The sequence below is a fragment of the Fulmarus glacialis genome, unplaced genomic scaffold (assembly GCF_000690835.1).
Source record: "Fulmarus glacialis isolate BGI_N327 unplaced genomic scaffold, ASM69083v1 scaffold48134, whole genome shotgun sequence".
Classification (NCBI taxonomy): Eukaryota; Metazoa; Chordata; class Aves; order Procellariiformes; family Procellariidae; genus Fulmarus; species Fulmarus glacialis.
In genome coordinates, this window is record NW_009207076.1 from 16,248 (window position 1) to 42,947 (window position 26,700).

The 26,700-nt window shown below is 37.2% G+C and overlaps 1 protein-coding gene across 1 annotated transcript; it reads right to left on the minus strand.

Moving 5' to 3' along the window:
* Window positions 1-1,886: 1,886 nt before the first annotated feature.
* LOC104075444 (TBC domain-containing protein kinase-like protein) lies at window positions 1,887-25,271 on the minus strand (the record flags this gene model as incomplete). Its single annotated transcript, XM_009575953.1, has 4 exons — window positions 1,887-2,116; window positions 13,552-13,711; window positions 18,387-18,562; window positions 25,184-25,271. Coding segments are annotated over 4 exons (535 nt in total), but the record flags the coding sequence as incomplete, so codon positions are not given.
* Between the last annotated feature and the right edge of the window lie 1,429 nt (window positions 25,272-26,700).

Genomic DNA, 26,700 nt, shown 5'->3' on the forward strand with positions numbered 1-26,700 from the left:
CTCATCTTCCATAGTTTCAGTTCAAAAAAACCCCTTCCAAAACAATAAAAACCAAAACCCACCACCACCACTAAAAAATCCCACAGAAAAAGTGATCATTTTGCCTGTGATTTATAGAGACTGTTTACAGCCTTCTCACTGACCCCCTCTCTCCACTCACAACTGTCTCAGTTTTGGAAATCTGTGACAGAAGAAAAATGAAATAAAAGTTAGCTGCTGCAACGTTCCGTTTGCCAAACTAAAAACTATTCATGATATAAAATCCTCAACCAAGGCATATGATAACTATATCTTCCATAGCAAATCCTGATTACCCTAACAGTGAGCTTGTATCGTGTAAACTGCCATGTCCCAGACGATGCTCTGATAAAGAGCATGGTGTCAAATTCACAATGCAAGCTAATATGCAACTGTAACCAGGCGAACAGATCTTTGGTGTCATTTTGTTCATTTTACAAAATACATTTTAATCCCCACACTTCAGTGATTAATAAGCCTCATGTCACAGCAGTGTCTTCTAAATTTTAAAAATAATGAAAGAGAAATCTAAAACCTTCTTGTCTTCTAAAATAAAGTCTTCCAAATTCCCTTTTAATTTCAGAGCCAGTATCAGAATGTAACATTGTAACAACAGGTTTTCCTGGATTAAAGGTACTATTTTCAGGTAGCATTCTTGAAGACAGATTCTTTTCTTTTCCTAGCCTTTTTTCCCCACGCATTATTTTTAGAATAATGGATCTGACATGCTAGCAAAGCTAACCTGGGATTTTGAGGAGGAGAAATTAGGGTGGGTTTTTTTTTTTCACATCTCCTGAAAGGTGGTACTTGTCTGAATCAAATTTATTTTTAGCTTCTTGGCAACAGAAAGATGCCAATTCCTGTTTCTGTTGGTGCTTTCCATACTTTTGGCTTCTTATTGCAAAGTAATTTCCACATCTCTAGTGCACAGTCACCTTATGCCCTTTGTGGAAGCCTGCTTTCACTCATCTACACCACTTGTATCCAGTTTAGTTTAGAAACAGGTTTGCTGTCTCGATCTGTCAGTTTTAAAGTTCATGTTTAAGAAACAGGACTTAAAAAAACCCCCAAAATTGGCACCACTAGCTGAAAGAGTAGAGAAAGAGAACTTTGCACCTCCAATTCATACAAGAGTGATTACTCTAGAACGTTTTCATAAGAAAATTAAAATTGCATTGTTTCTTTTTAAGGCATGAGCTTCTAAAATGGAAAAGCACTATTATTTGTGAAATAATTGACTTATAAGTTGTAAGACATACTATTGTCAAAAGCCTACCTTTCTGGTAAATGTAATTGTTTCAGAAATTGTTGCGTTTGCTGTGCTTACGAAAATAGAATGTTAAATTCTCCACAGAGGAGTAGGCCTTCTCCATTTCTGCAGGATATGATAGAGTTTGGATTGACTCAGCAGCAGCTCTTACAGTGACTTCCAATCTGGGACACATCTTTATTTCCAATCCAGATGAAAAAATGCTTTTTCAAAAAGAAAGTAGGTCACAAGATACAGCAATTACTCTTTAAAATATCGGAGAACATACTTTTTCACAGGATACACACAGGGTACAGTTTCAGCTTGTTACTTTCAATATTCACAGTAAAATACTTTTGAGAAATAATCTACTTAAGCGCAGCTTAGAGCCATCAAGTGCCAGTTTATTTTGTTCTGCAGAAATATTTATAAGATACCAAATGCCAGCTGAATTACTCTTTTTGTGTCCAGACTTGCTCAACCAGTTGTGTACTACATGAATGCTGAAAGAGATTTCTTGGAAAGCTTGAAGCTTCACAGTTTTCATCTATACCAACTGAAGCTCTATATCAAAGAATAAACGCAAAGCTCCCATGCTCTAGATCTGTAGGATAAGACACTGATTATCAGGATAGCTTGTATAGTGAAGATGCCATAATGCCCTTTGGGTTCGGGATATCCATGTTGTACAGTAAGACTCCCCTATTCAGACAGATTGTTCTGAATGTTTACAGTCACTTAAATTTGTGGAGAAGGAACAGTGAGGAGACCAGTTAGCTTGATCTTGTTGATTCCTCCATCCAGGATGCAGACCCTTGGGTACTTGTTTTTCACTAGATGGGCTGCAAACTGAAACAGATATATCATTAGCACACTGCATATTATAGTCCTTAAATCAAAATAACTTTGTGTTAAGTAAGGCAAGTTAAACAAAAGAAAAAATTATTGGACCCTGGAAGTTCTTCCTTTGCATCAACTAGTCCAACACAGGAACCCAGGCCTGTCTGTTGAAACAGCTGGGATGAATTTCGTGGTCGTGAAAGTGTCACACTGATAACCCTGAACTTTATTTATCTCTGCTTAGGCAGGATTTTTACCTCATTCTAACAGGATTATTTAATCTCAGAGTAATCACTGGAATCCCTCTCAAAGCATGAATTAACAGATATTCTTCTCTGCATTAATCTAACTCCCAGCTGTTTTCTGTAGGTTCCCAAGTATACAAGCATCACAGTTTGATGGTAGTCATTTGCTTACCTATCAAACTTGTCCAACATGATGTGATTTCACAGATGTCAGATATGAATTTGGGGTCTAGCAGCTGTACTCTCCCCCCTACAATCTGCCCATAAGCAGGTTACATAGTGCAAGCACACACACACACAGAACCCAGTCCTTGAAAGCCTCTCTCCTCAATTAATTCTTTCCATAAACCAAACACAGCTGTTGCCAGTTTTCGTGTAGCAACTTAATGAAAAGTTGCTACATTGATGAAGGAACAATATTTTGTATATCAAAATAACATCAATGATTAAAAAAAAATCAAAGTAACAAAAATTATGTATCAAAACATCAAAATCAAAAAACAAAGGAACAATATTTTGTGTATCACATGTCAAGCTTGCCTTTTAAATCCCAGTCTTTGAGATTGTTGCTTTATACTTGATTGACAAATTAGTACCATTAACAAAATCACTGAGTGCTTCCAAATAGGCTATGTAAAACATTTGTAATTCCCTTTTTGACTCTTTAAAATTATTTGTGATACTATTCCAGAACCTTGTGCAAGCATGATGTCCAAATAACTAACTTTGCACAAACAAATAAATTACCAACTCAAGAACAACAGTAGGCACCCCATCCAAACTTAGCGCATGGGATTTCTTTTTACATTTACATTCCTTTTAATTACCTGTGATAGTATAACAGATACTAAGGCAGAACAAGATATACCACATGATTACCTGATCAAGTACAAGACCTGAAATAATCTCTTTAACAGGCAAGAGTTCATAGTAGCAAAGTTTTAAACTCCTTCCATAGCCAGAACTTTCGCTTCACACTGAAGGTATTTTATATATGCAAGGAATTTACTTCTGTCCACTTATGTGTCAAACATAGATACTGCATTCCTTTCTGTGTTTCAGGATGGGTTTAACCAGGGAGTGAGCAACTAGTACATGATCTGTAACCACTGGGGACTTGTTGAGGCAGAGTAAGAGGTCACAGTGGATCAGTCAGGACATTCTGGCTGTTATGTTTGTTTCAGGTACTTGCCTAAGGAAGACCAAAAGGAAGCTCAATCATCTCTTCCCCCATTAGTTTGGGTCAGTCAGTACAGGATTCAAAGGATCAAACGCAAAAATCCCCACAATCAAACAATCAAACCAGCTAATAGTAACGTTAGACCGTATGTGGATGACAGTTTTCATGAGAAAAGTAAGTGCCATGCTTTTAGAGAGGTTCTCTAATGCAAAGGTGGTGTAATATGCACAGAGATATCACTAGGAGAGTCCAACTACCTCTCGCTATAATCTCAGTCCATAAAGATGTCATGTATAGTAAAACAGAGACAAAGGTATTTCTCTTTGTCAAAAATAGCACTCAGCTGCGCATACCATGAGCTACAAAAATAGTACAAATTCCTAGTGAAATACCCCTACCACACATCTCTAACTTCATATGTACATATCTGTCACCTCACAGTGTTCTCCATCTGTGACTAATGGATAGTGCTCTGTCTTGGACACCAATGCTGCTCATAGCTGGCAGAAATGAAAAATGGCAACAAGCGTTCAGACTGACAGAAAGCAGCATGTTATTTGCTGAGTACAACGTCCCACGTGTCAGCAGAGAGGTTCCACTCTCCGTCTACTGATAATTTTACACTTCCAATAATAAACTGTGAACTCTGCTCCAAGTTTTTGAATGCCCTAGCCATAATACAACTACCATTCCATGTAATCTGAAAAGAAAATATGCAAACAAATGCTTTGTATTTAGGGTTTGAGCATTAAGGCCTGTGTCCCACTGTACTTTAGAACTGCTTTAGTAACCAAGCTATGGCTGGAAATAAATTTTCTTCACTGCATATGACAAGAGGTTCCTTTATAACCTTATGGTGAGGAATCTCTCGCTTCTTGCAGGGCTTCTGCGAAGCAAGCACTGCAGAATCTGTGGCTGTTAGCAAATGACAGGCAGAAAGCACAAGAGCACAAGATGATACACCACAAGATGAACTGCCTTTTTTTTTTTTTTTTTTTTTTTTTTTTTAAGTTGCCACAGAACTGTCTGCAGTTGTCTACATAGCTTTGGTGAAAAAGGCTGCAAATACAGCTCAAAATATTGCATCTGAACATCCAACCAGGGAAAACCCAGTGAGCAGGGAATGTACTACTATTGGTACCTCATTACTGTGGGAATTAGCTGCAAGTCAGGGGCCCAGAGGCATATACATTGCCATAAGCTGAGAGCTGCCATCAAACTCCAAATATCAGCCTCCAAGAGCTTTGCACATACACCTGTCTCCACACTGCAAAGAAGAAAAGAGTCAAGGTTTAACTCATAGGGTAACAGGATTTGATCCGATTAAAGACATTCCTAGTTTTACCTTCTGCCTTCCCACATTGTGTCACTGAAAGTAGAAACAGTAACTTTTGGTAAAGAGTTGATTTAGAAGTAGTCTCTTACTAGCATTGCAGTCTTCCGAATCAAAGCTTTGACTTTTTATAGTTCTGCTCCTCAGTACATGTTTTTGCCTTCCTGTCCCAGACAGAGGAGTTCGTCTGTCACAGATAAGAATGGGAACTTGTTCATCATGTTTCTGAAATGTTCCAACCACCTGGTATCTTTCCCTGCCAAAATATACTGTATGAACCTAGTATTTTCAAAACACATGAAAGTGTTATTTCTGGCATGTGCACTGATGGAGGGGCGTGAGAGGAAGGACTATTTGAAATAGCTATATAGACTTCCTCCCCAATGTGACCTTCATTTATTTCAAATATCAGTAACTTAAATCCAAGAAATTAAGAAAGATGACAAAATTAATGTTTCCTAAAAAGTTGAAAAAATGAGTGATCCAAAAAGATCAAAGTTTCACATGTCAAAAAAAGCCCAAGGTGCTCTTCTGAATTAATGCCACAGACTTTCTACAGCAGAAACTGCCACCTTGGACTTCACACATGGGCTCTATTTCCTTTATAAATGCTATCATAAAGTGTCAACTAGAAGTTTAATAACAGGCACCTGAATACACAATTTGTAGTCCACTAAATCTAATTTACAGAGGTGCTCTTAAGACAGAAGATAACATGGAGAGAAGATAAGCAAATGGGTTATATCATCCTTAGTAACATGTAAACCACCTAGCTTTTAAAGAGAGATTTATTGAAACATGTAAAAGTAGTGCACAATTAAATTTCCATTATACAGGTTGATTTTAAATAGAAATGAACCTCCGTCATTTATAAGGTGATTATACTTTCTCAAATTTATCAAATGCTTGTGTTGACATTACTACTGAGATATATATGTTTCCCCATACCACCCACCAACGGATCACAGCCCTCTGTAATGCTTCTGTTTTCATTTAGACAACACCACTACTTGGGGGAAACAGAGTTATGCTTATCTGAGGTAGAGGATTAAAGGGATGCTACAAGACTTCAAGGTTTTTCCTTTCGGCATCAGGTGGCCCTTCCTCAAAATGTACTTCCTAAGAAAGTTCAGTTACTGCCTTTTTACTGGCTGCATCTAGCATTTAAATTGAACTACCCTGTTCCAAGCAGTAAAATCACAGCTTTCAAGTGTGCTGAATGTATTACACCAGGCATGGCACATTTTTAGACTGTCTACAGCAAACAGTCTAATAACACAACAGCTTGAGCAGCATCGTTCCCAGCACCCTTTGGGCTAGCCATCAGCATTGCTATGTACACATTATTCACTTTCACAGACATTCTTGTGACAGGTTGTAATTAAAGGGCAAGTTGGGAGGGAAGGAGGAGTAACATACTGCGCCAGAATACCAGAAAGACTGCTGTGACAGATGTTACCAGGGTATAAATGTTAATATCATATTCTGAGTGAGTCAGAAGAAAAAGAGACACTTTAGAAGCTGGAGGAGAAATATCAACCAAATTTTGTAGTACTTATCCATTGTCTCAAGATTACTACTAGTTTTTCTTTGTACACACATGCTACACAAACCTCTCAGGGACTGCGGTCTGTTTTGCTGTATGATTTCAGTCAAGAGTTCACCACTCTGAAAGCACACCATAGTCAAGATGATCAGTCTAGAGCTTTTTAACACCACTTTCCATATGCCATAAAGCAGACCGAGCACACAAGATTATCTTTAGTCAGCTGCTTCTTATATTAAAGGGTTCCAGATAAATGAAATGGCACTTTATCACCAAGGGAAAGATAGGCTCCTAAAGCCTCCCATATCAACAAAACAGTGCCTAGTTAATGGTTACAGTATTAGCACAAACTGAATGGAAGTACAAAACACAAAAAGCATAACTTTGTGCAAACACATACTATGTTAAAAAAAAAAAAAAAAGGGAAAAAAGAAAGCACAGAACTTACTGCTCTAACAAGATCAAGGAAAAATTCTTTACATGCAGACCTGGCTGAAAAGGAGCACTTTCCATCCCATCAGTACAAAAATACAGCAGTAACTTAAAGGACTTACATGCAAAGATTTAAAAATAAGTCTGCACAAACAGGTATTTAATAGCTGGTTTCACAATAAATTTTACTGAGAATGAAAGTAACAGCAACACTCAAATTTCTTCAAGTAATAAATTTTAAATATCTGCATTTTTAATTTTCCACTTAGAAATTATATATATGTAAAAAAATGCCCAGCTGAGAGCGAGCACTTGAAAATGAAAACTCAATTGCAGAGATTTAGCTGTTGTAACACAGCTAATTTATACTGACCAAAATATATTCAGTGCACCCAATACAGTTGAATGGATTGTAAAATTAAAATGCAGAAAGCAAACCTATTCTATTTTTGATTCAACAGAAAATAAAAAAAGCTGTTAGTGAACAAAAGTATGTATTTTTAAGAAAATGCGTAACAGTTGGCTTGAATATAAAAAAGCAAGCATGAGTCTTTCTGAAAGATTCTACCCCCCTCCAAGTCTAAAGATTGCCCTAGATGTTGAAAAATGTTCAAAGAAATACCTGACAGTGAAAAATCTTTCTTTGTGATTTGCAGTACTTTTTACGAATACTACCCAAACTGCTAGTTTTGTCCCGTTTCTTCTTAAACTCCAGGACAAAAGTCTTTGGACCTTCCACACAACGGAGACATTCCCTCCTGAAGCAGTCAGGCAGTCCTCTTCAAAAGCTGATTCAGATACAGTGTAGAAAAAAGCAAAACAACATTGCCCCAGACAAGCAGTATGGATACTGGAATTGCCAAATTCTCCAATACCATTCTAGCTAGCCATACCCTTACACAATAGTTATCACTATTTCAGATTTTCTGAACTGGATAACAGGAAATATAAAACACTCAGAGCTGAAAAACAGCCCCAGAAAGTGATAATTCTATGTTATGATGCAGTAGCCCTGAGTTATACGGATACAACCCAATCCATGCAAGCTCATGCAAGGACAAGGGTGCTCTTTCAGAGGTGCAGCCCACAAAGACAGTATAATCACAGCCAAGACTGACATGCCTGAAGGAAACTCTGGAGCCTGACAGCACTACTCCAGGATTCAGGTTCATCACCTCCCATCTTTCCTGTCCTTACAGATCTCCCAGATGATTGAGAAGAACTGAGATCCTGCTTGCCAGCATCTCTCAGAAGTCAGACATATTTTGATAGGTAAAGCTGAGGACTCCACAATTCCTCATCTCAGAAACATCCAAATCTCTGTGTAGTAAGGCACACAGATGGGCCAAACAATGTCTACATCAACCAACCAACTAAAATTTCCAGTAACTGTAACCGTCGGTCTCAGTAAACATTAAAAAAGAGAACCTATTTGGAGTTTTACAAATAGCCTGCTTTCCTCGGCACCTACCTCAGAAGAGGAAAAGCAACACTCAAATTCTGCTCCTGAGCCTCCATCTTTCATTTTCCGCTTTTCCTCTTTCATACCTAGCTGGAAAGGGGGAATATTTAGGTCATCTCTGCTGCACCTGAGGCATTCAGTGCAAACTAACCAAAGCCGCTGACAGGGACAGAATTACAACAGCATAACACAAGTCCTGGCTGGCAGCCCAAGTGTCTTTCTCGGGCCGTGTGAAGAGCAATGTACTGGCAACAGCAACCGGACTACTTTCTGTCGATGAAGGAAAACATGCATACAATTTACAATAATAAAAAGGACTAAATAAAATAATACAGACTTTACAGAATAAAATAATGAAGACTTAACCATGTCTTGGGTAGAGTTACAACCAGCAGGATTGTGGCTGATGAACTAAGCCTTTCAATCTCTTCAAAATACAAGCTCAATCTCTTCCTCTTTTAAGGCAACAGAGAGGCACCTGACGATTCCAGTAGGCTCTGACTCTGAATGCGGAAATGAGGGTGATGCCTTAACAACACAAACATGAAAAAGAGCCATTCTGGGAATCACAAGGAGCCCCTCCATCCCTGCAAAGAGAAAATACCTTCAGTTTTCATTCCACTTATTCAATCACTTTTCTGCAGAGAATATTTACAAGGAAACGTAGAATCTGAAAGATGTATAGTGGAAACATCTCAAGAAGTTTACTGCCTTATTTCTATTTACTTTCACTCCAGAAGTTTCATTAGGCCCTTCTAACTAAATGTATCTGTCTTTAGAAGCACCAATGCACCTGCCCTTTAGTATTCTATACAACACCTAATCTCCAGATCACCCTATGAAGTTTCATGGGTATCCATTTGTGTTTTTAAGACAGGCTTATAACATGAAACCAGCTTCAGCATGCAGGGACTTGCTTCTCTGGCAAGGCCTTTTTAAAAGGCCTGAGGAAGATGACAACAAAACCACACAAATTCAGTGGTAATTGGACACTTTAACCTATATATCTTCATATAAGAAGAAATGCATTTTTGATAGTGTGCCGAGAGATAGAAAATGTTACTTTCATATAGAAAAAAATTTTTTTTTTCAGGCTAGGAGTATGTTATACAAAAAGAATCTTGAACTTGACCTTCTCCCTCTTGCCTTGAAAAGGGTCAGAAAGATCTCATGGAAAATCGGGACTGCTTGTCTTTGCTTTGGAGATAATTCATATATTTATTTATTAGCTACTGTGATGCAATAAGAATGACTACTTTGCTTCAGTAACTTGTAGAAATTGTCTAGACAATGTATTTATAGCAGCATAACTTATCTAGACAAAAAATAATCAATGGAACAATCAGAAGTTACAATTTAGAATTTATTTCCCTGCTATAAAGACAGATTATTTTAAGCTTTGACTTACAGCTTATCTAACTCTCTTTTTCCAAGGCAAGAAATAAATGAGTTGCTAATTATTAGACAGATTAAAGTGTCCTGTATACTTTATTCTGTTATAGCATTTAACTGACAATAAAACACATATATTAAACCACCAGGGAAACACATGTATATTAAACAATCACATCACACAAGTAGAAGCGTGTCACTGTCAAAATTGAGTTGCTGGAGCATGATTTAATATTAAGTAAGGTATTCCTCCTGTTCTAATTTCAGTCAACATTGCGGTAATACAGACAAACGGTTGGAAACGGAAACAGAAACAGATAATGGCTTAGCACCTCAAAGTTGACTGAAGGAGGGGAGATGAAGAAGTAATGTCACCCTTCCAAAAAATGACCCAAACCAACCCCCGTCCTAACATATGCATAACTATGATCTGCCTTTGCACTTGCTGTATCTCAGACTTTGAAAGTGACAAAAATCGGGAGACATGCTATTTGCCATGCACCAAAAAAAGAAGCTACAGTTGAGCACTCATTGCCTATTTAACTATTATACTCCCAACTGTAATGATCCCTTGCCCATAGTGGAATTTACAAGGTACTTATCTATCAAAGGATGTGGGAAAGGCGAATTTAATTCACTTAAGAGATGCTGCCACTTAATGTATGTAAAAGTTAAAAACCAAAATAGAATCTGGTTGATTAACTACAGCATAATGCCTTTTATGTAGAGGTTTCCTGCTGTTTTCAGAGACAAACAAGTATCTGCTCTGTTAACAAGTGCCCAGAATCCCCTAGGAGAAGAAAGGCTGGCACAAAGTGAGAACCAGCCTAAAGGAAGGAATATTCTGCCAAGAAGTGCGAGCCAAGCACCCCACACGATGCCCACTGCAAGCTCCTCTTTACACTACCTTTATGCTGCTAATGGCATACTCAGTAAGGCTGTTGTACATCAGCCAATCTATTCATTTAACTTTTAGGGTGAGTAAATTAAATGGCTTAACAAGCAGGATTACCCTGTTTTAATTCTGTCCTAAGGAAGTGTTCAACTAGAGACAGAGCTACGCTGAAGTCTGCGGCACTGCTGGCTTCCTTTGCCTCCTGCTGGAACAGTGTTGTGGTGAAATTTTCAGTTTTCCCTCTCGCCTACCAAATTCTAGACAGCATTTTCTTTCCGATTTAAATGTTTTATCATCTGGCACCAAATTAAATAGAAAAGATAGAAACAGAAAAGAAGTGTGAAAAGGGGAAAAAGACTTGTTCAATACAGTCAACTTTGCTTTTTTTTTTATTTTTAATTTATTTAAATGATGTCAAGTAGGCTACTAATATGAAACGCAATTGAAAGATTCAACCTTCTAATTATAGATAGCCCCATAAATAATCAGTGTTTTTTTAAACTTACCCCCAGCTCTCTCAGTTCTGCATAAATTTAAACCAAACACCTAATAATGCCAATCTCCATATTTTTAATGAAGTATCAGTGAACACTTCTGAAAAATTCTCCTTTACGGTGGAGGGTATAATTTGTGGCTCATCCCTTTTCAGCTGGAAATACATAACTCTGTTTAGAAGAAATACATTTTAAGCTGAACATCTTATAACATTTCTTTGGACAAAATTGGTTTTGTTTCCACATATTCACTTTTGCAATTTTTCATATGATTGGATTACCTAGTAAAATTTAAAAACTAATAGCTATTGTTCTCATCAACCCTCGAGCTACATAGTTTTGGATTCATTAAGTTCATGAATAGTGACAGACAGTTCTATGCAGCCATGCAGAGTAAAACTGAAACTGGCCTTAAAAAATAATCCACAAAAGAAAGGAGTTCTAAATTTTATCACAGTCAAATTGAGGCTGGTTTTATATGTACTTTAAGGGTGTGAGACAGGTGGTGAGTTCCTACCAGTATTTAGGCTCCAGTATTTAATTAATTTGTGGTCAAACTGGTCAATCCAGTATTTTGTTGCTATTTAAAACTCTATACTCTTTAGTTAGACTTTCAAGAACTCTAAAGCAAATCAAGAGGCAAAGCAGCGTTTCTCTTTTGCGGAAAGCTATAATATTGACAATTCCAGGTAAACTGGGTCAACATTGTCTCAGTTGCAGAAAGTCTGGGTTTAGAGGATAAGGCAGCACCCTCTTACTAAGCACACTGCAAGTTTTCTTTAGCTGCACTGCAAAGGAAACACTCAATTTTAATTTAATGAAATGTTAAAAAAAAAAAAAAAAATCTAAGTTTGCATAAGAAGTGTCACTACATTACAGGAGAAAATTGTATCTTCTTAGCTATGGTGTAACCCACAGCCCGCACTGTAAAGCCTCTGTCCTTTCTTTCCTTCAGACACTTGTTTCAGGTTGTTTTTTCATTCTGTTTTAGACAGAATACTTACAGTGTTTTTTTGTTTCAGATAAAACATTTCTAACTGGTCCTGGAAAACAACTCCCAGAAAATGACTTGGTAGTATATGGGATATCTCCCATAAAGACACTCATTAGTGAATACCAAAGCACTTTCTTTTTCCTGTTCCTTCACCACAGTGAATGGTTAGGCTCTTACTGAAATAAATTAGGATGTTCAGTGATTTAAAATGTAATTGTTGAAAGCAGCTGCATAACCCACCATCAAACACGTAAAGCGTCATTTAAATCATCTCCATTTGGCTCTTAGCATTTTATGCATTTTGCGCTTGTTCCTTTGAGGGGAGGATTTATGAATTCAGCATTTAGTGAGCTATATTCAAGTTGATGGATTTCATGTTGAAATATTTATCATGAACTTACCCAAATCTCATGCACAAACCTAGACACTCACTGACTGAAACTATTTGAGATATGCTGTACAATCTCTTTTATGCCATCTCTGTTACTATTTAAGAGACATGATACATATCACAAGTTAATTTTCTAAATAATGAAACACAGGTTAATGCAATGGATTTCTCATGCTACTTACAACTCCCTATATGTATAAAAAACTCCAACGTGTGTCGTGCCAATGCTTGTGCTGTCCACCACATGAAGACCTTTTAATGGTCCACAGCCCTCCTTGTCATATCAGGGCTACAGTTCATGCCCTTTGAGTAAATAGGCTTAAGAAACTGTGGTGAACTAAAGGTATGCCATACTTAAGAGCATGTCTTTAAAAAAAAAAAAAAAAAAAAAAGATAACTTCCCTTCACCTAAGAGAAGAATGGCAAAAGAAATACTTCTACCTGTTATTCCGCTGGTTCATAACACCACCAAATATTTAGTTATAAAAAGGAATAAGCAAGTCTGAATATTCTCCCTGTCTAGTTAAAGGCGCTGACAATAAAAGTATCATACGAAAGTTACCAGTAGGAACCATTCTCCTCTTCACTGAGCACAACTGCATGATTCTAAAAAACTAATCAATACATTGTTTTTTATTAGTATGAATATGAATTATATCTTATTTCCTTTGGACTTCATAATATACCTGTTCCCATCCCACCTACCTTGTGCGTGCTTCCCAACACCACAGAAAGTAAATGCAAGTCAGTTTTGAAAACTAGATTTTACTGATGCACGTTAGAAGTGCTGATGTCACTTCTATAACATGCCAAAAATAAAGATTTTAAAGCTGAAAAAGGTAATGTTAAATAATTTAATTTCAAAACATCAACTTTCTCAGATATTGATCACTTGAAGAGAAATATGTCTTTGTCTAGAAGCAGAAATTAACAACAACAAAAAATCACCCCAAATCCTGTCATCATACCCAAAGTTACCAATCTGAATTATCCAGACTCAGCATTTATTTCCTACGGTCTGTATTCATGTTGCTGATGTATTTCTAAGTATAAACATATATGTTATAGCAATATACTTACAGCAGCTGTGTTCTTCACTGCATTTCCTACAATCACCACAACTCTTCCTTTAAAGCTTTGGAGCATGGCAGTTGCTGGGCACTGGATGAGATCCCCTTCTGCTGTAAATGCTGATGCAAACGGGACATTGATGCTGCCAGAAATGTGGCCACGGTTAAAGCTTAGGAAGATCAGTTAAGGACATCTGAAAGGCAGAGAAATCTGTGGTACACGCACAGCTGTATGATGAACATGCTCTTCATCCTGGCTGTCATGATACAACAGTGTTGGTCTTTCGTGCTAGTATATTTTGACAAACCTCATTTACTACTTACTCATATGGAGAAAACAACTTCTGACACTACATAGAAAAAAAGAACAGAATGAGGAGTTGTTTGTTTCATAAAGGACATAGCACAGCAGAAACGGATCTGCTAAATGAAACACTTGGTGCTAAAGAACCAATATCCACAGTATACATATTTTCGTGGATTTTACTTCAAATCAGCTCTAGTCTGGTAACAGGAGCCAAATACAAATAAACAGCTGGAGCACCTCTTCCAAAGGAGTTTTATGCAAAAGGAATGAAGTACTTACAATGAGAACTAAAACTAAATAGGGATTATTGGAAAATTTCCTTAAACCTCCTGCCAACGCCTGCAACCCCCCTACAATTTTGATCCAAACTAAAACTCTAATGTACGTGCACTCAGATTCCCAGACAACGAGCATTATGTATTATCTGTAGTCCCACTAACAGCAAGTGTGTATTGGGTATTGAAAAGCAAACAACATATGAGTGCCAGCAACTCCGAGATAGTTAGTTGTGCTTCACTTTCAAAGGATGATCATTCAATGAGATTTTATGAACAAATATTGAATGTGAAAGTCTTTCAATAAAAATTAAGTTGGACCACCACTACCTAGCTTTTTATGAATTTGAAAATGCACCATGACCTTGACAAACCTCTGAATTACTTTCATAGACTGTACACGCACACTTGGAACACTCCCCTTCCCCAACAGTAAACAAGAACAGCTTTGACGAGATGGGAAACAGCAAAGTTCTGCAAAAATATACACAATGTCAAATATCCAGATTAGTCACTCTTTATTACTGTACTTGCAGAAAGCTAGTTTAATTTATAATTAAACCCCAGAATCCTTTTTAATAAAGGAGCTGCCTTAAATGGAGGTAAGATTTAATTGACTTAGGTTAATATTAGCATTCATTTCTCGTGAATTATGTAACAGTTTCAGCTTTATGATCATCATTGTTACAGTGTGGGAAAAACATAGCTATATAAAAACATCTGAAAGAAAAAGAGATGATCACGTACCATTCATTAATGTTGTCATTTGTTTCTATTTTGAAGGGGAAAATTACGACACCCCTCCTTCACTAATCTGTGCCATCCCCTCTTCACCAACCCCATTTATAACCACATCACTCTCATTGCTACTAACCAGGGTAAAAGTTCTGAAATGATCATCATTTAGACAGAAAATGACTTTGGACAGATTTAGTTGCTCACACTTAAGCCACTCAGTACGCTTAACTGCTCAGAGAAATTTGACCTAATCTTTTAAAGAAGAAATACATTTGATATCAACATTAGTACCAAACTAGATAGATCCAAACTGTATTTGCTGTCATTCATATCCTCCCTAATCTTAAGTGACCATCTTAAGCATTCCAGTACTAAGACAAATCACAAAAAGACCAAGATTTTTTGCTACAGACTGAGAGACCATAAGTATGCAGCTGTAACTTTCATAATAGGAATGGAAGGCTGCCAGTATTTCTGCTAACATGCTTAATGAAATGAGCCTTAGACAAATCGCTGGCCAACAGAGACACTGCTTTGAGTATATTACCTTTTCATTAGAAAGTCTTCTGTTACAAAGCTGTCTATTGGGAAAAAGGGTTAGTAGCTCTTGGCATTGCAACATGAGCTTCATTGCAAAACAATGCCTTAGCTTTCAAGTGCATCCTAGTACGAAATATGAAGCATGTCTGATACTTGTTGAAAGTCCTCTCATGCTTTTTTCAAATCATATTGAAAGCAAGGTGAGAGTGAAGTTTAGCATGACAGGCATAGACGATGAGGAAGACTAACAAAAAAAGTAAGAAATGATCACCTTACAATGGTCTGTCGCACTTTAAAACACACGCTACAGTAACATACAGACTGCTTGATCCTATTGTAGAGTTTGTTCAAATTTTGTGACAAACACAAAGACTGTTTCCTTACTGCGAGAATGAACAGGACACTGAACACAGTATTCCCGTGGTTTCCCATGTATATTCAGAACTGGTGACAGTTTAATAGCTTTCTATATACCATATGTTTTCTTCTACAACTGACATACAAACCAACTCACTCAAGGAGTAATTTTACTACCTCCCAGGCTGCCTTTTTAATAATGACATTCCCTACCTCCTAATACCAGGAAGATTTAAGTCCACCTGTTATTTAAAGGACAGGACATTTTAGTCTACCATAAACTCCAACCAGACCGAAACAACAGCGGCAGAGATGACAGTGCACTGTTCAAGCTATGGAGATTTTCTCTCTCTAGCATGCCTCCTCATTCAAGAAATATAAAGGGAAAGTCTGATTAAAATTTTGTAATATGAAAGACAGTCTCATAAAACCACTTCATAGCAGTCAAATGATTTTAAAATAATTGAAATTTTGAATCCACTCTGCTAGAGTAGAAGAGGATTAGTACGACAGTAGAGTAGAACCTATTATCAAGCTATTAGCAAAGCTATAGAAACATTTAACCAAACACCTTGCCTTTGATCCTGATTATCATATAAATAAATACATTACTGTACACAGATAAAATCCTTTCAATGCAATGATTGTAGTCTAGTCATTTTATATTACTTGCTCTCCTTCTGCATTCTCCTTGATGGTTTCTAGGAAGTAGCTTAAATAATTAATATCAGAATGATGCATATGGAAATGGAAACATTATTTAACTCGGTAGCATCAAAGCTTTCTATGCAGGAACAACAACCTTTTATAGTTTTTAATTCCAGGGATTCTCTTTTAAATTGGAGTCTAAAAAGTATTATCTCTTGATGAAGAAATTATCTCTCAGAAAATAGCCTGCATTTTTACTGTTTTCTGAATGAAGACGACCACATTTTCAACAATCTAGATCCTGGAGTCCAGAAAATAAAGAGTCAAACTACTCAGATGCTCTACTGAAACTCTACTTCGTTGGAACCCTTAACTGATGCATAAAATTAATACACACAAGCAAAAGAAAAATTACTTTTTTTGTGTTCCTTTGACCACTCTGCTTTATCTACAGAGCAGATCACATACAGGTTCAAGTTTGGAATACAATAAAATTATAATTCCTTGAAAATAACAGTTTTAATTTAGAATAGTCCAATTATACTATTCTGTTTACTATGTAAATAATAAATCTACCTCTACATAGTAAAAATAATATTTATTTTTCTACTTCACCATACTTTTAAATATTTAGCAATATTTATGACATAGAGAAAAATGTTAGTGGCAGTGTTTTCAGTGTTTTTCTGCATATACAATTACCTTTAAAGTGGTATTTTAACAAACTAGATGAAAAAAACCGAGGTTGAAACATTATTTATTTAAATTTTTACTACATATTTTAGCCCAAATATTGGCATTGATCCACCATTCACCTCATTGTCTAGAATTTAAACTTTTCTAATATGCATGCAGTATGCTAGTAGCATTTGTTAGACACTGGAAGATCTTTTCTAATGATAAAGACGTTGGGAGCCTGCTGAATCTCTATCACTGGAGATCTTTAAGAACAAGCCAAATATATGTAAAAGGAATGATCCTCCTTTCTCAAAGTAAAAGGTGGACTAAAACTCATGATTCTTTTGTTATTTTTCTACTGAGTATTGTTTGTCCATTAAGAATTATACCTTGTGACACAGCAAGCTAGGAGTACATCTACTGCAAAAACAACTATTCTACATCACATTTGCTATTATGAAAGGAGCAACACTTAAAAAAATGATACAAATCAATAACAAGTATATTCCCAAATACTCGGTATAATGTTAAGAGTTACCTGTAATAAATTCTTGTCATTATTCCCACTTTTAGATGGATGTTGATGAAGATGTGTGTTCCTGGCAAAGCACATCTATAAGGACTCCCCCTTCCAAAACCCAAACAAACCCAACCCCGTAACTACACTACTTCAGAAAAACAATAAAAAATACTCCACAAGCAAAGAACTATGTATTTGAAAAAGAAGAAATGAGTAAGGTGTAGACAGGGTAGCAACCCTGATAAAAATACAGCTTCAAGATACCTTTAAGACTTTTCTGATTATGAGCTAACTAGAGGACATAAGTTAGGGCATCCATATAGCTGCACTACCTGACAGTAGCAAGAAGGCGCTCTATAGGAATTGATTTTCCACTGTGGGATTGGCAAAGCACATGAGCTATCAACTCTTTTATCTCTCCCCTTCCACTTCACACCCTTCCAAATATTGGTCATATTAAATGGGGAAGGTCTGCTGACAACACCTGTCATAAAAAAAAAAGTAGCATTAAAACACTTATGCTACTGGTACGAAGTAGTTTCACTGGTACAAAGTAGTTTCACCAGACCCACAGCCTAAAATGGGAAGGCAAAAATACACTTGTCCTCTTCTCTGCAAACCAGGCATCTCCATGACAAAAAAGTCTGCCTTTGGTCCTTCCACTGTACCTCCACCACCCTTTCCCTTATTTACCATTTTAACATCCCACTGCCTGCAGACAATGAGGAAGTAATTGATACAAGCATGATTTGGAAAGACTGGCACTCAGATTTGAAGGATACTCTTCGCTGTTACGAATGTCCACCACCAGCAGCTTTGGCTTGCTAGACTTCGTTTTCTTTACAGGTGTTTTGGAATGACTAGGTCCTGTCAACTCACACAAATCAATCAGATCTTCTGCTGAAATTCGTGGTGACACCTCTGCCTTCAGGTCATCCAACTGGATGGAATCCCTAGACTTTAAAAGAAGAAAATTAATATTAGAGGTGATAGAATTAGAGACATGGTGTTCTTTGAAACTTCTACTTATTTGACAACCTCAAAGTGTAACAACCCAGTTAGAAACAGATCTTTTCCTTGTAAGACTGAATTAGGCTGAGTTAAACTATCCATACAGAAAAGCTCCAGAGCAGTGCCAAATGCCTATCTGCCAATTATAGCCCTATTTTCTCTTGAAGTTGTTGAAAAATAAAACTGTTTGACAATCTGTGCAAATTATTTTAGTTTGTGATTTGTTAATGAATTATTCACTGTGGCTGAGGGGGTCACAAAATTCACAGAATGTTTCTCAGCATCAGAAATTAAGTAAAGTGGCTAGAAAGCACTGTCTGAAAGGTCTCATGCTTGGAGTGGGAAAGAAGGGTAGCAATTGGAGACCTGGCACAGAAACTGCAGGGATGCCTCTGTAAGATACAGAGCTATCTAAACATCAGGTATTACCCCAGCCCAAAGACTAGGCACAAATCAAGACACCAGAAATGTAAGAAATAGTCCTGTATTATAACCCAGAAAATTTGATCCTTAGTTTTGGGGGAAAGGGCAATGGGGGGACAGGGCAATTGGGGGACAAGACAGAAGATGACACAACACACAATACCACACACCTGCTAGTACTCAAGCAACTAGTTTGATAATACTTAAATTGTTTTTCATAAGAGAGCCTTCATTGTGAATTATCTCAGAAATATTCCTAAGCACTAGCATTTCTTCACTTTACATTCTTAAAAGTTCATGCATATCTAAATTAAGCAAAAAAAAAAAAAATTAACCCTCCTTATTTTTGTGAATAACAGAGAATGCAGAAATCCTGTATTTTCATTAATTGCCAACACATACAGATCTGTGAACTGCAGCAGAAAAAATAAAATATCGTCACAGTAAAACAGTTGTGAAATGTTTGAAGCCGTGTCTCCACCTTCCTTCAGAGATTGTTTTACACTGCTGAAACTTTTAAGTGCCATTACAACCACACTTTCACCCAAAAGAATTAGCTTGACTCACTCAAAATAAAGCATGAGGGAAACCTCCTGCCTGCTTGTTCAAGAGGGTTAAACTCGGATTCTTTACAAACAATAGGCAAAAAGATCTGCAGCATGCCCTAGGCTTTCGTCCTTGGGAACACAGGGTTTGCAAAACCTATTTGAAGATCTAGAAGTTAAAGGACTGCTACAGTCACTTTTCCTATAATCACATATGCAAATATGAGACTTTTTTCTTTAATCTCTCAGCTACCCAGGTGGAACTTCCAGAACTGTATCTGCACTAAAAGGTTCTCATATCACTTCAATTAAATGTTGAAAGTGCTTATTTTTTACACTTTCATACACTATGTAATTAAAAATACATTAGGATGGACCATGGTGTTAAGGAGTTAATAAATTACACTTATTTATAGTCTTCTGCAGCAAGAACTTTTTTTTTTTGGTGGTGCTATTGCCTCAATCTGAAAAATCACAGGTAAATTTTAAAACAGCTTGTTTTCATTATGCGTTAATTCAGCAGATACAGAGTTAACAGGTTGGTTACATATGCAAAAAAACCCAACCCATTATGAAACTCAGCTTACTCCAAGACTTATGTACATCAAAGATACACTTATGGAGCTTAGTCATCTTATCACAGAACTGGTTTGTCTTGTGCAACCATTCTGCTCTTGTCGAGCAGGAGGTCAAATAGAGGCAAAAGTTGTTTATAACTAAGTCCACAGCTGTTTCTAGTGAGTTATTCTGGCTTGTCAGGAGACAGGAACAAACAGAATAACTCGGATTTGTTACAGGGAGCATCTCCTGAAACATCTTCAGACTGTTTTGATATCTTATTCTTGAGGAAGACGACCTATATTAATGAAATAGCCAACCATTTCATTATGAAGATTTGCTTGTGCGCTCACTCTGCCGTTGTTCAGAACATGAGTACAGGCATACAGAGATGGACTACAGAAAGTGGAAAAATAAAAACAAAGAACAAATAGAACACTACCGTGTATTAGTTTTGAGAATGAGTCTATACAGTGCAGTCAAAATATAGGTCTTTCTAAGAGTATCACAGTAGCATATTTTCTGCTTTGAAAAAATATTCCATTTCTGTCATCTTGTTTCAGATTGCAGTGATCACTCTGATTCAAGACACTATGTGCTTATAGCCCATGGAAAAAAATTCAAGAAAACAGGAGTAACACACTGAAGGAAATGGAGGCATTACTAATTAGCATTAGCCCAACTGACTGTTGTTAGCTCTAGCTTTTGTTTCGGTTTCTAAAGATACTAGTTTCTCATTTAATCTGAGGACTATTCCAAGTTTAGAGAACATGCTAGTGAGAACAGAGAGGCACATACATATTTTCCTCAGTTATGTCCCAGAAAAAAGACTTCTTAGACAGACCTTCTGCAATTAGAAATACCTTCACTGTAAAGCAGGTTATCAAAAAGCACTCAAAATTACAAACAAAATTGGTAATTATACTTCAGGGAATACATTAGCTCACCAAACTGCCTTTTCCATGGCGTACGATAGTATTCAAAACAAAAGAACTTACAAATTGCTAGTCTTAGCACATAATTTCCTCCCAAGTTCAGAATAATAGAGGTCGTGATGCTTTATAATCAGAAAAATGCTTGATTTTCTGGATAACATATTATTTGTTTCAACAGAATAGCCAATACTCAAGGAGACCTCTTTCCATAAAAATAACAGTGTGACAGAGAACACAGACAACTCCCCGTTGTTGTCTAAAGCCACCTCCCAGTTGAGTAGCTGGATGTCCCCAAGAGGAGCCCAAGGAAATGAATTGCATCAAAGGGGAGGAGGAGGAAGAACAAAGTCAAACTCTTCTGACAAACTTCAGACTTGCCAAATGAGTTCAGCAGTCCATGTCTAGGGGATTCACAGCAGACACAAGTTTGCAATATCCAAGAAAGGTAGTAACGTAGAAAGAGTAGTGATTACAAAAATACACATTTGGCTGAGACAGCTTAATTTGCCTGATGACTAAAACTGGCAGACATCACTACACCCTCCTCAAGCGACAGCTGCTCCCTCAGGAGAACGTTTGTGGAGCAACACCGAGGACGCGAAGGAAGCAAGTCCACTGCAAAAGGAGTTCAATCCTTGAAGCAGGGTCAGACAATTACAGATAACAATAAACACTCGGGTAGCAAAGCGAGGCATTTTAAGTGTGGACTATGCCAGCGAAGCTGGCTCAGATGACCTGAATTAAGTCTTCTGGAGAAACATTTACATTATGATGGACTCTAATTACACAACCACCTCCTACTTTTATTTATACAATTCTTGTCTAGTTCAGCAGATGGGATGAATGCCTCAGGAAAGAATAAAAGTTTAAGAGGAAAGCATGAAATCTACAGCAGAAAACAAACCAGTCAAAATTCAGTTATACTGATATAAAACCATTTTCTCCTTATCTAAAAGCATAAAGCCACAAGAAGTGTTCCACAGGTAGACACTATCTGTCCTGTGAATAGGTTTTAATAACCAGGACAAGAATGTTTTCCCTTTAACTGAGTTGAAAATAAGGCAAAACACATTGAATTGTGAATTTTACAACCGTCTTTGCTTTGCTTTGACCCAGTATGTCCAGATCTGCCTAAATGGTATATTTAGTGATACAATGTCTCTACATACGCTTTCAACAAAGCTGCAGCCTAAAGCTCCTCAACAGACTTGCAGGAAATAGAATTGCTGAATCAATCCTTTCTTTTAACAACTGTATTATCAGACTAATTTATTTCCCTCCTTCAAATTGCAAAGTGAAATATGTGCATGCACTTAAGATCATCTTTCCTAATTACATTTAAAAATGTGACTTTATCTGCTGTATCTGGTAACAACTATATTTCACATCAGACATTTTCTCACAGGAATTTTCTAAGGAACTGTCAGTCAGCACAAGCTAAACATGGCTAACACCAAGCTGTCAATTCTTCTACCCAGTCCTCCTCATACCTCCTCTTCATAACACCATCCTGCTACGGATACCTGTAGTTTGGCACTGGACTTGAGTTCAGACAGTTCTTGAGGCTGTCACGGCCCCTGAGCACCCAAGTCTTGCAGATTCTTCTGAACCTTTAACACCTTTCCTACTCCTCTCCACAACAGTGTTCCAGCTGTTGTCTACCACCTCAGTGACTCTCTTTGCCTCAGCCCGGCCAACTAAGAGGAGATGCACGAGATGCAGGCTGACATTTTAGACAGGAGGCTTAACATTTGTCCTGACTGCTGGCTTCAATTCCCTGTTTAGGCTTTATTACATCATTGCAGGCACTGGTTTCCAGCTGTGAAGAACCAGAAGGAACAGTAGGTGAAGGAAGGGAGAGGGCCCACTTTAAACCAAATCCTTTGAGTATGGTTAGCTGCTCTCAGACGAAGTTTATGGCACTGGTAGTCTCTTAGTAATTATTTACAAATATCCAACAAATTGTGAACAAGCAGTAGTATCCAACTGAGATTTTGAGTCGAGGTAAATTAAGTTGCAGGTAGTCACATCTCAGGACAGCTGCTTACAAATCTCGCTGAATTTGGCACCTGCAATCTTTTTTTTTTAAACAGTGAAGAGAGCGTAAGGATTATCCCACAAACCAAAATTTCCACGCTTGTAATACTTACTACTTTATGGGGGGTGCAAACAGGACAATTAAAAAAAAATAGCCAGAATAACCACTGGGAAAAGCTTAAGTCCAAATAGCATATCACATATATGACGCTTGTTTCTTCCCTTCAGTTATCCTTCTGCTGTGATCTATTTACTCTTTTCCAAGGCAGACATAGTACATAATTTCTAAAAAAAAAAAACCAAACAAAACCCAAACCTTACTTTTTCTTAAAAAAGGCAAAAGCTCTACTTTAAGTGCAGTGCCAGAGGGTAGTTAAAAGTCCAGTTACACACTTGTGTAATGCTCCAACATTTTAGTCAATATACTCATTGTTTTAGAGGTAGTGTAAGAAATTGACTACAGCACTGAAATTGAGAACTGTATTCATATACAGAGATGAACTGCCTGTCATTACTTAGAAAAGATAAGAATTATCAGAAAGATACACACACATTTTCACACACACGTACACACAAGTCTACACGAGCTAAGATACTGAGCTTACTACTTAAGTTGCTTTGCCTGTTTTCCTGCAAAGAAAAGAGACTTATTTTAGCATATCCTAACTTCAAGTATGAATCCTCCTTTAGACTAGTCAGCTATAAGAAGTTGTTCATCAGGGAAGACTGCTTAATCAGCAGGCTGGTAATAGGAAAAAGAGTACTTAAGATGAAGTCTAAGGTCTACTTGCCTCCCTCGGAAGTTTCTCTGACAACACCCAAAATTCTTTACTTTCAAAGTACTTATTCTTCTCACCCCATTAATTTTCAAATAGGCCTGGGAATTGCTAAGCCATATGCATTTACTGCTCTTAATAAGAAGAAATAGGCATTAAGAATTTAATTTTTTTTTTAATATTAGGAATTAAAGCTGCTTAAGCATTCTCAAATTAGAAGTCAAGCTTCAGAAAGATTAAAGCACTCCAGAACATGAGGCTGGCACAATCATAGCTGCTATCTATTTCTCCATTAGCCTGTAATCTCTTACAGGCATTTCATCCTCACTATTAAATGAAGATATAATTTTTTTTTTTCAGAAAATAAGCAAGTATCTTTAGAAAAAAAAACCTGAACTTTCCCATCTGATAAACACAGGAGCTATAAAGCAACTTTTTATCCATGGAAAGGATAGCTTTATCTGAGTAGAAGCAGGGTTTCCCCCTGCTTTGAAGTTTGCAAAACTTATTGCAGCAAATTTAATACAGAAGGAACTTCAGCCTGAAAATCAATATAATTGAAATCTGGGGTTCAAGTAAAATAATCTATTCAAAGTATCAAAGTCCTTCATAACACAGGAGCTATAAAGCAACTTTTTATCCATGGAAAGGATAGCTTTATCTGAGTAGAAGCAGGGTTTCCCCCTGCTTTGAAGTTTGCAAAACTTATTGCAGCAAATTTAATACAGAAGGAACTTCAGCCTGAAAATCAATATAATTGAAATCTGGGGTTCAAGTAAAATAATCTATTCAAAGTATCAAAGTCCTTCATAAAGAAACGTGCTTCATGGAAGATGTCACTCCATATTTTCGGAACACAATGTTTTGTTTCTGAAATCAATGTATGCATATATCTAGGAATAAGACGACAAAAGCATTTTAAAACCAGCTTAGACAATAATGGTTTTAAAAGATTTTTGAAGAATTGATCAAACAGAGAAAGAGACAAAAGCAGATTCACACAGCAGCCACAAACAGACGCAACTCCGAATCAAAGGTCACACTAGTTTGTAGTAAAGACACTGCTGTTTGTGCTTGTTTTTACTTTAAATAACCATAATGGAAGAAAGCTAATGTATTTTTTACAGTGAATTCCACCTAAATATAATACCCAATGTCATGGTGCCATCATATAAGCTTTGGGATAAATATATTTATATAGAGTAGCACTATTTTATACCAATTAAAATACAGCAGTTGTTGAAAACATCTGGTGGAAAAGAGGGAGAATAAGCAAGAACAACAGGACACTTACGGACAGATTTGTAGGCAAAGCCACTACTATTGTGTTTTTATCAAAAAAGCAGTTTTCACGACAGGCAGAGTCAGTTTTCAGGAAGTATCTGAAAACAAGACCAAATACGAACACTGGATTTTAGCTGCATCATCTAAAAGGATTTTATGACTGAAACCAGTCATTACTAGTGTGTTTGCACTTAGTAGTTTCCATGCAAATGGTTTTGTTTATATCCTTCATAATTAAGTAGATGAAGGCAGTACTTAATCCCCTAGGAACATTGTCCTTTGCATGTTTATTTTTGGTGGGATGTTTTTGTTTGTTTGTCTTTAAACAAATAGAATGACTCCCCTTGCTCCCTTGAATTCTGATGGCCTGAAAAGTACTTAACTCCTGTACCAAATGAAGAAGAATGATGCTTAAATCCACTGTTACTGACAGATAGAGGCCTATACAGGCAGGGAAGTATTCTAATGATAATAAATAAATAAAAAGGAATACATGCCTTGACACACTCCCTAACCCCCTCCCCTTTCTCCCCCACCATTTTTTATGACCATTATTAGCAAAGGGTCATACAAAAAGGCTTCAATGTTTTTTGATGTTCCATCAGGACTACTTATAAATGAGGAGCAGCCAAACTTCCAGATTTTAGGAACTGTTTTCTAAAATTTTTCAAACACTTAAGAGCCACTGTTCTCTACACAACCTCTCTAGCAAACTCATTCTTACACTTCAGATTCAGTCCTCCCTTGCCATCATATTCTGCTTCTCATATTTCCAAGTCAAGACATTGGTGCCTACCTTCTCGATGCTCCCTCTCTCCCTCTACTTTCTATTTTTTACGTTTGCTCCATTTCATTTTGCAAGTACGTTTTTCAAGCTGTACTTTTCCATTCCCTCCACCACCCTGACTCCCCCACAAAGCTCCCTGCTCCAGAACCCACGCCTCAAGGAGTGCACAAACAGCAACTTTTAGCCAACTGTCATTCAAAAACATCCTCCAAATGTCTTCATACACCATTGTAGGCGGTCTATAAAAATGTGAGCTCTGCTTGCCGAAGTAGCTCATTATTAAGGAAACCTCTCTCTTTCTCCTTGGAATAACATAATTGAGTGAATAACCTCAGTCAGCAGGGCAGAAAGACAAGTTATTCCCTGCATGCAGCTAGGCTGACATGCTGCAAGGTCTTATTAGTTATTGCCTCTGATATGATAAAACAGGTTAACACTTCTCACCACTGCAGGGAACCATTTTAAAATACAAAGCTGAGCCATATCCAGTCGTGCCTGAAAATACCCACAAGATGCTTTAACATCTACACCAATGCATGCAGCATGGGTGGCAAACAGGAGGAGCTGGAAGCCATTGTGCAGTGGGATAGCTACGATTTAGTCGCCGTCACAGAAAGATGGTGGGATGACTCTCACGATTGGAGTGCTGCAGTGGATGGCTGTATGCTCTTCAGAAGGGACAGGCGAGGAAGGAGAGGCGGTGGGGCGGCTCTATATGTTAGGGAGTGCTTTGACTGTCT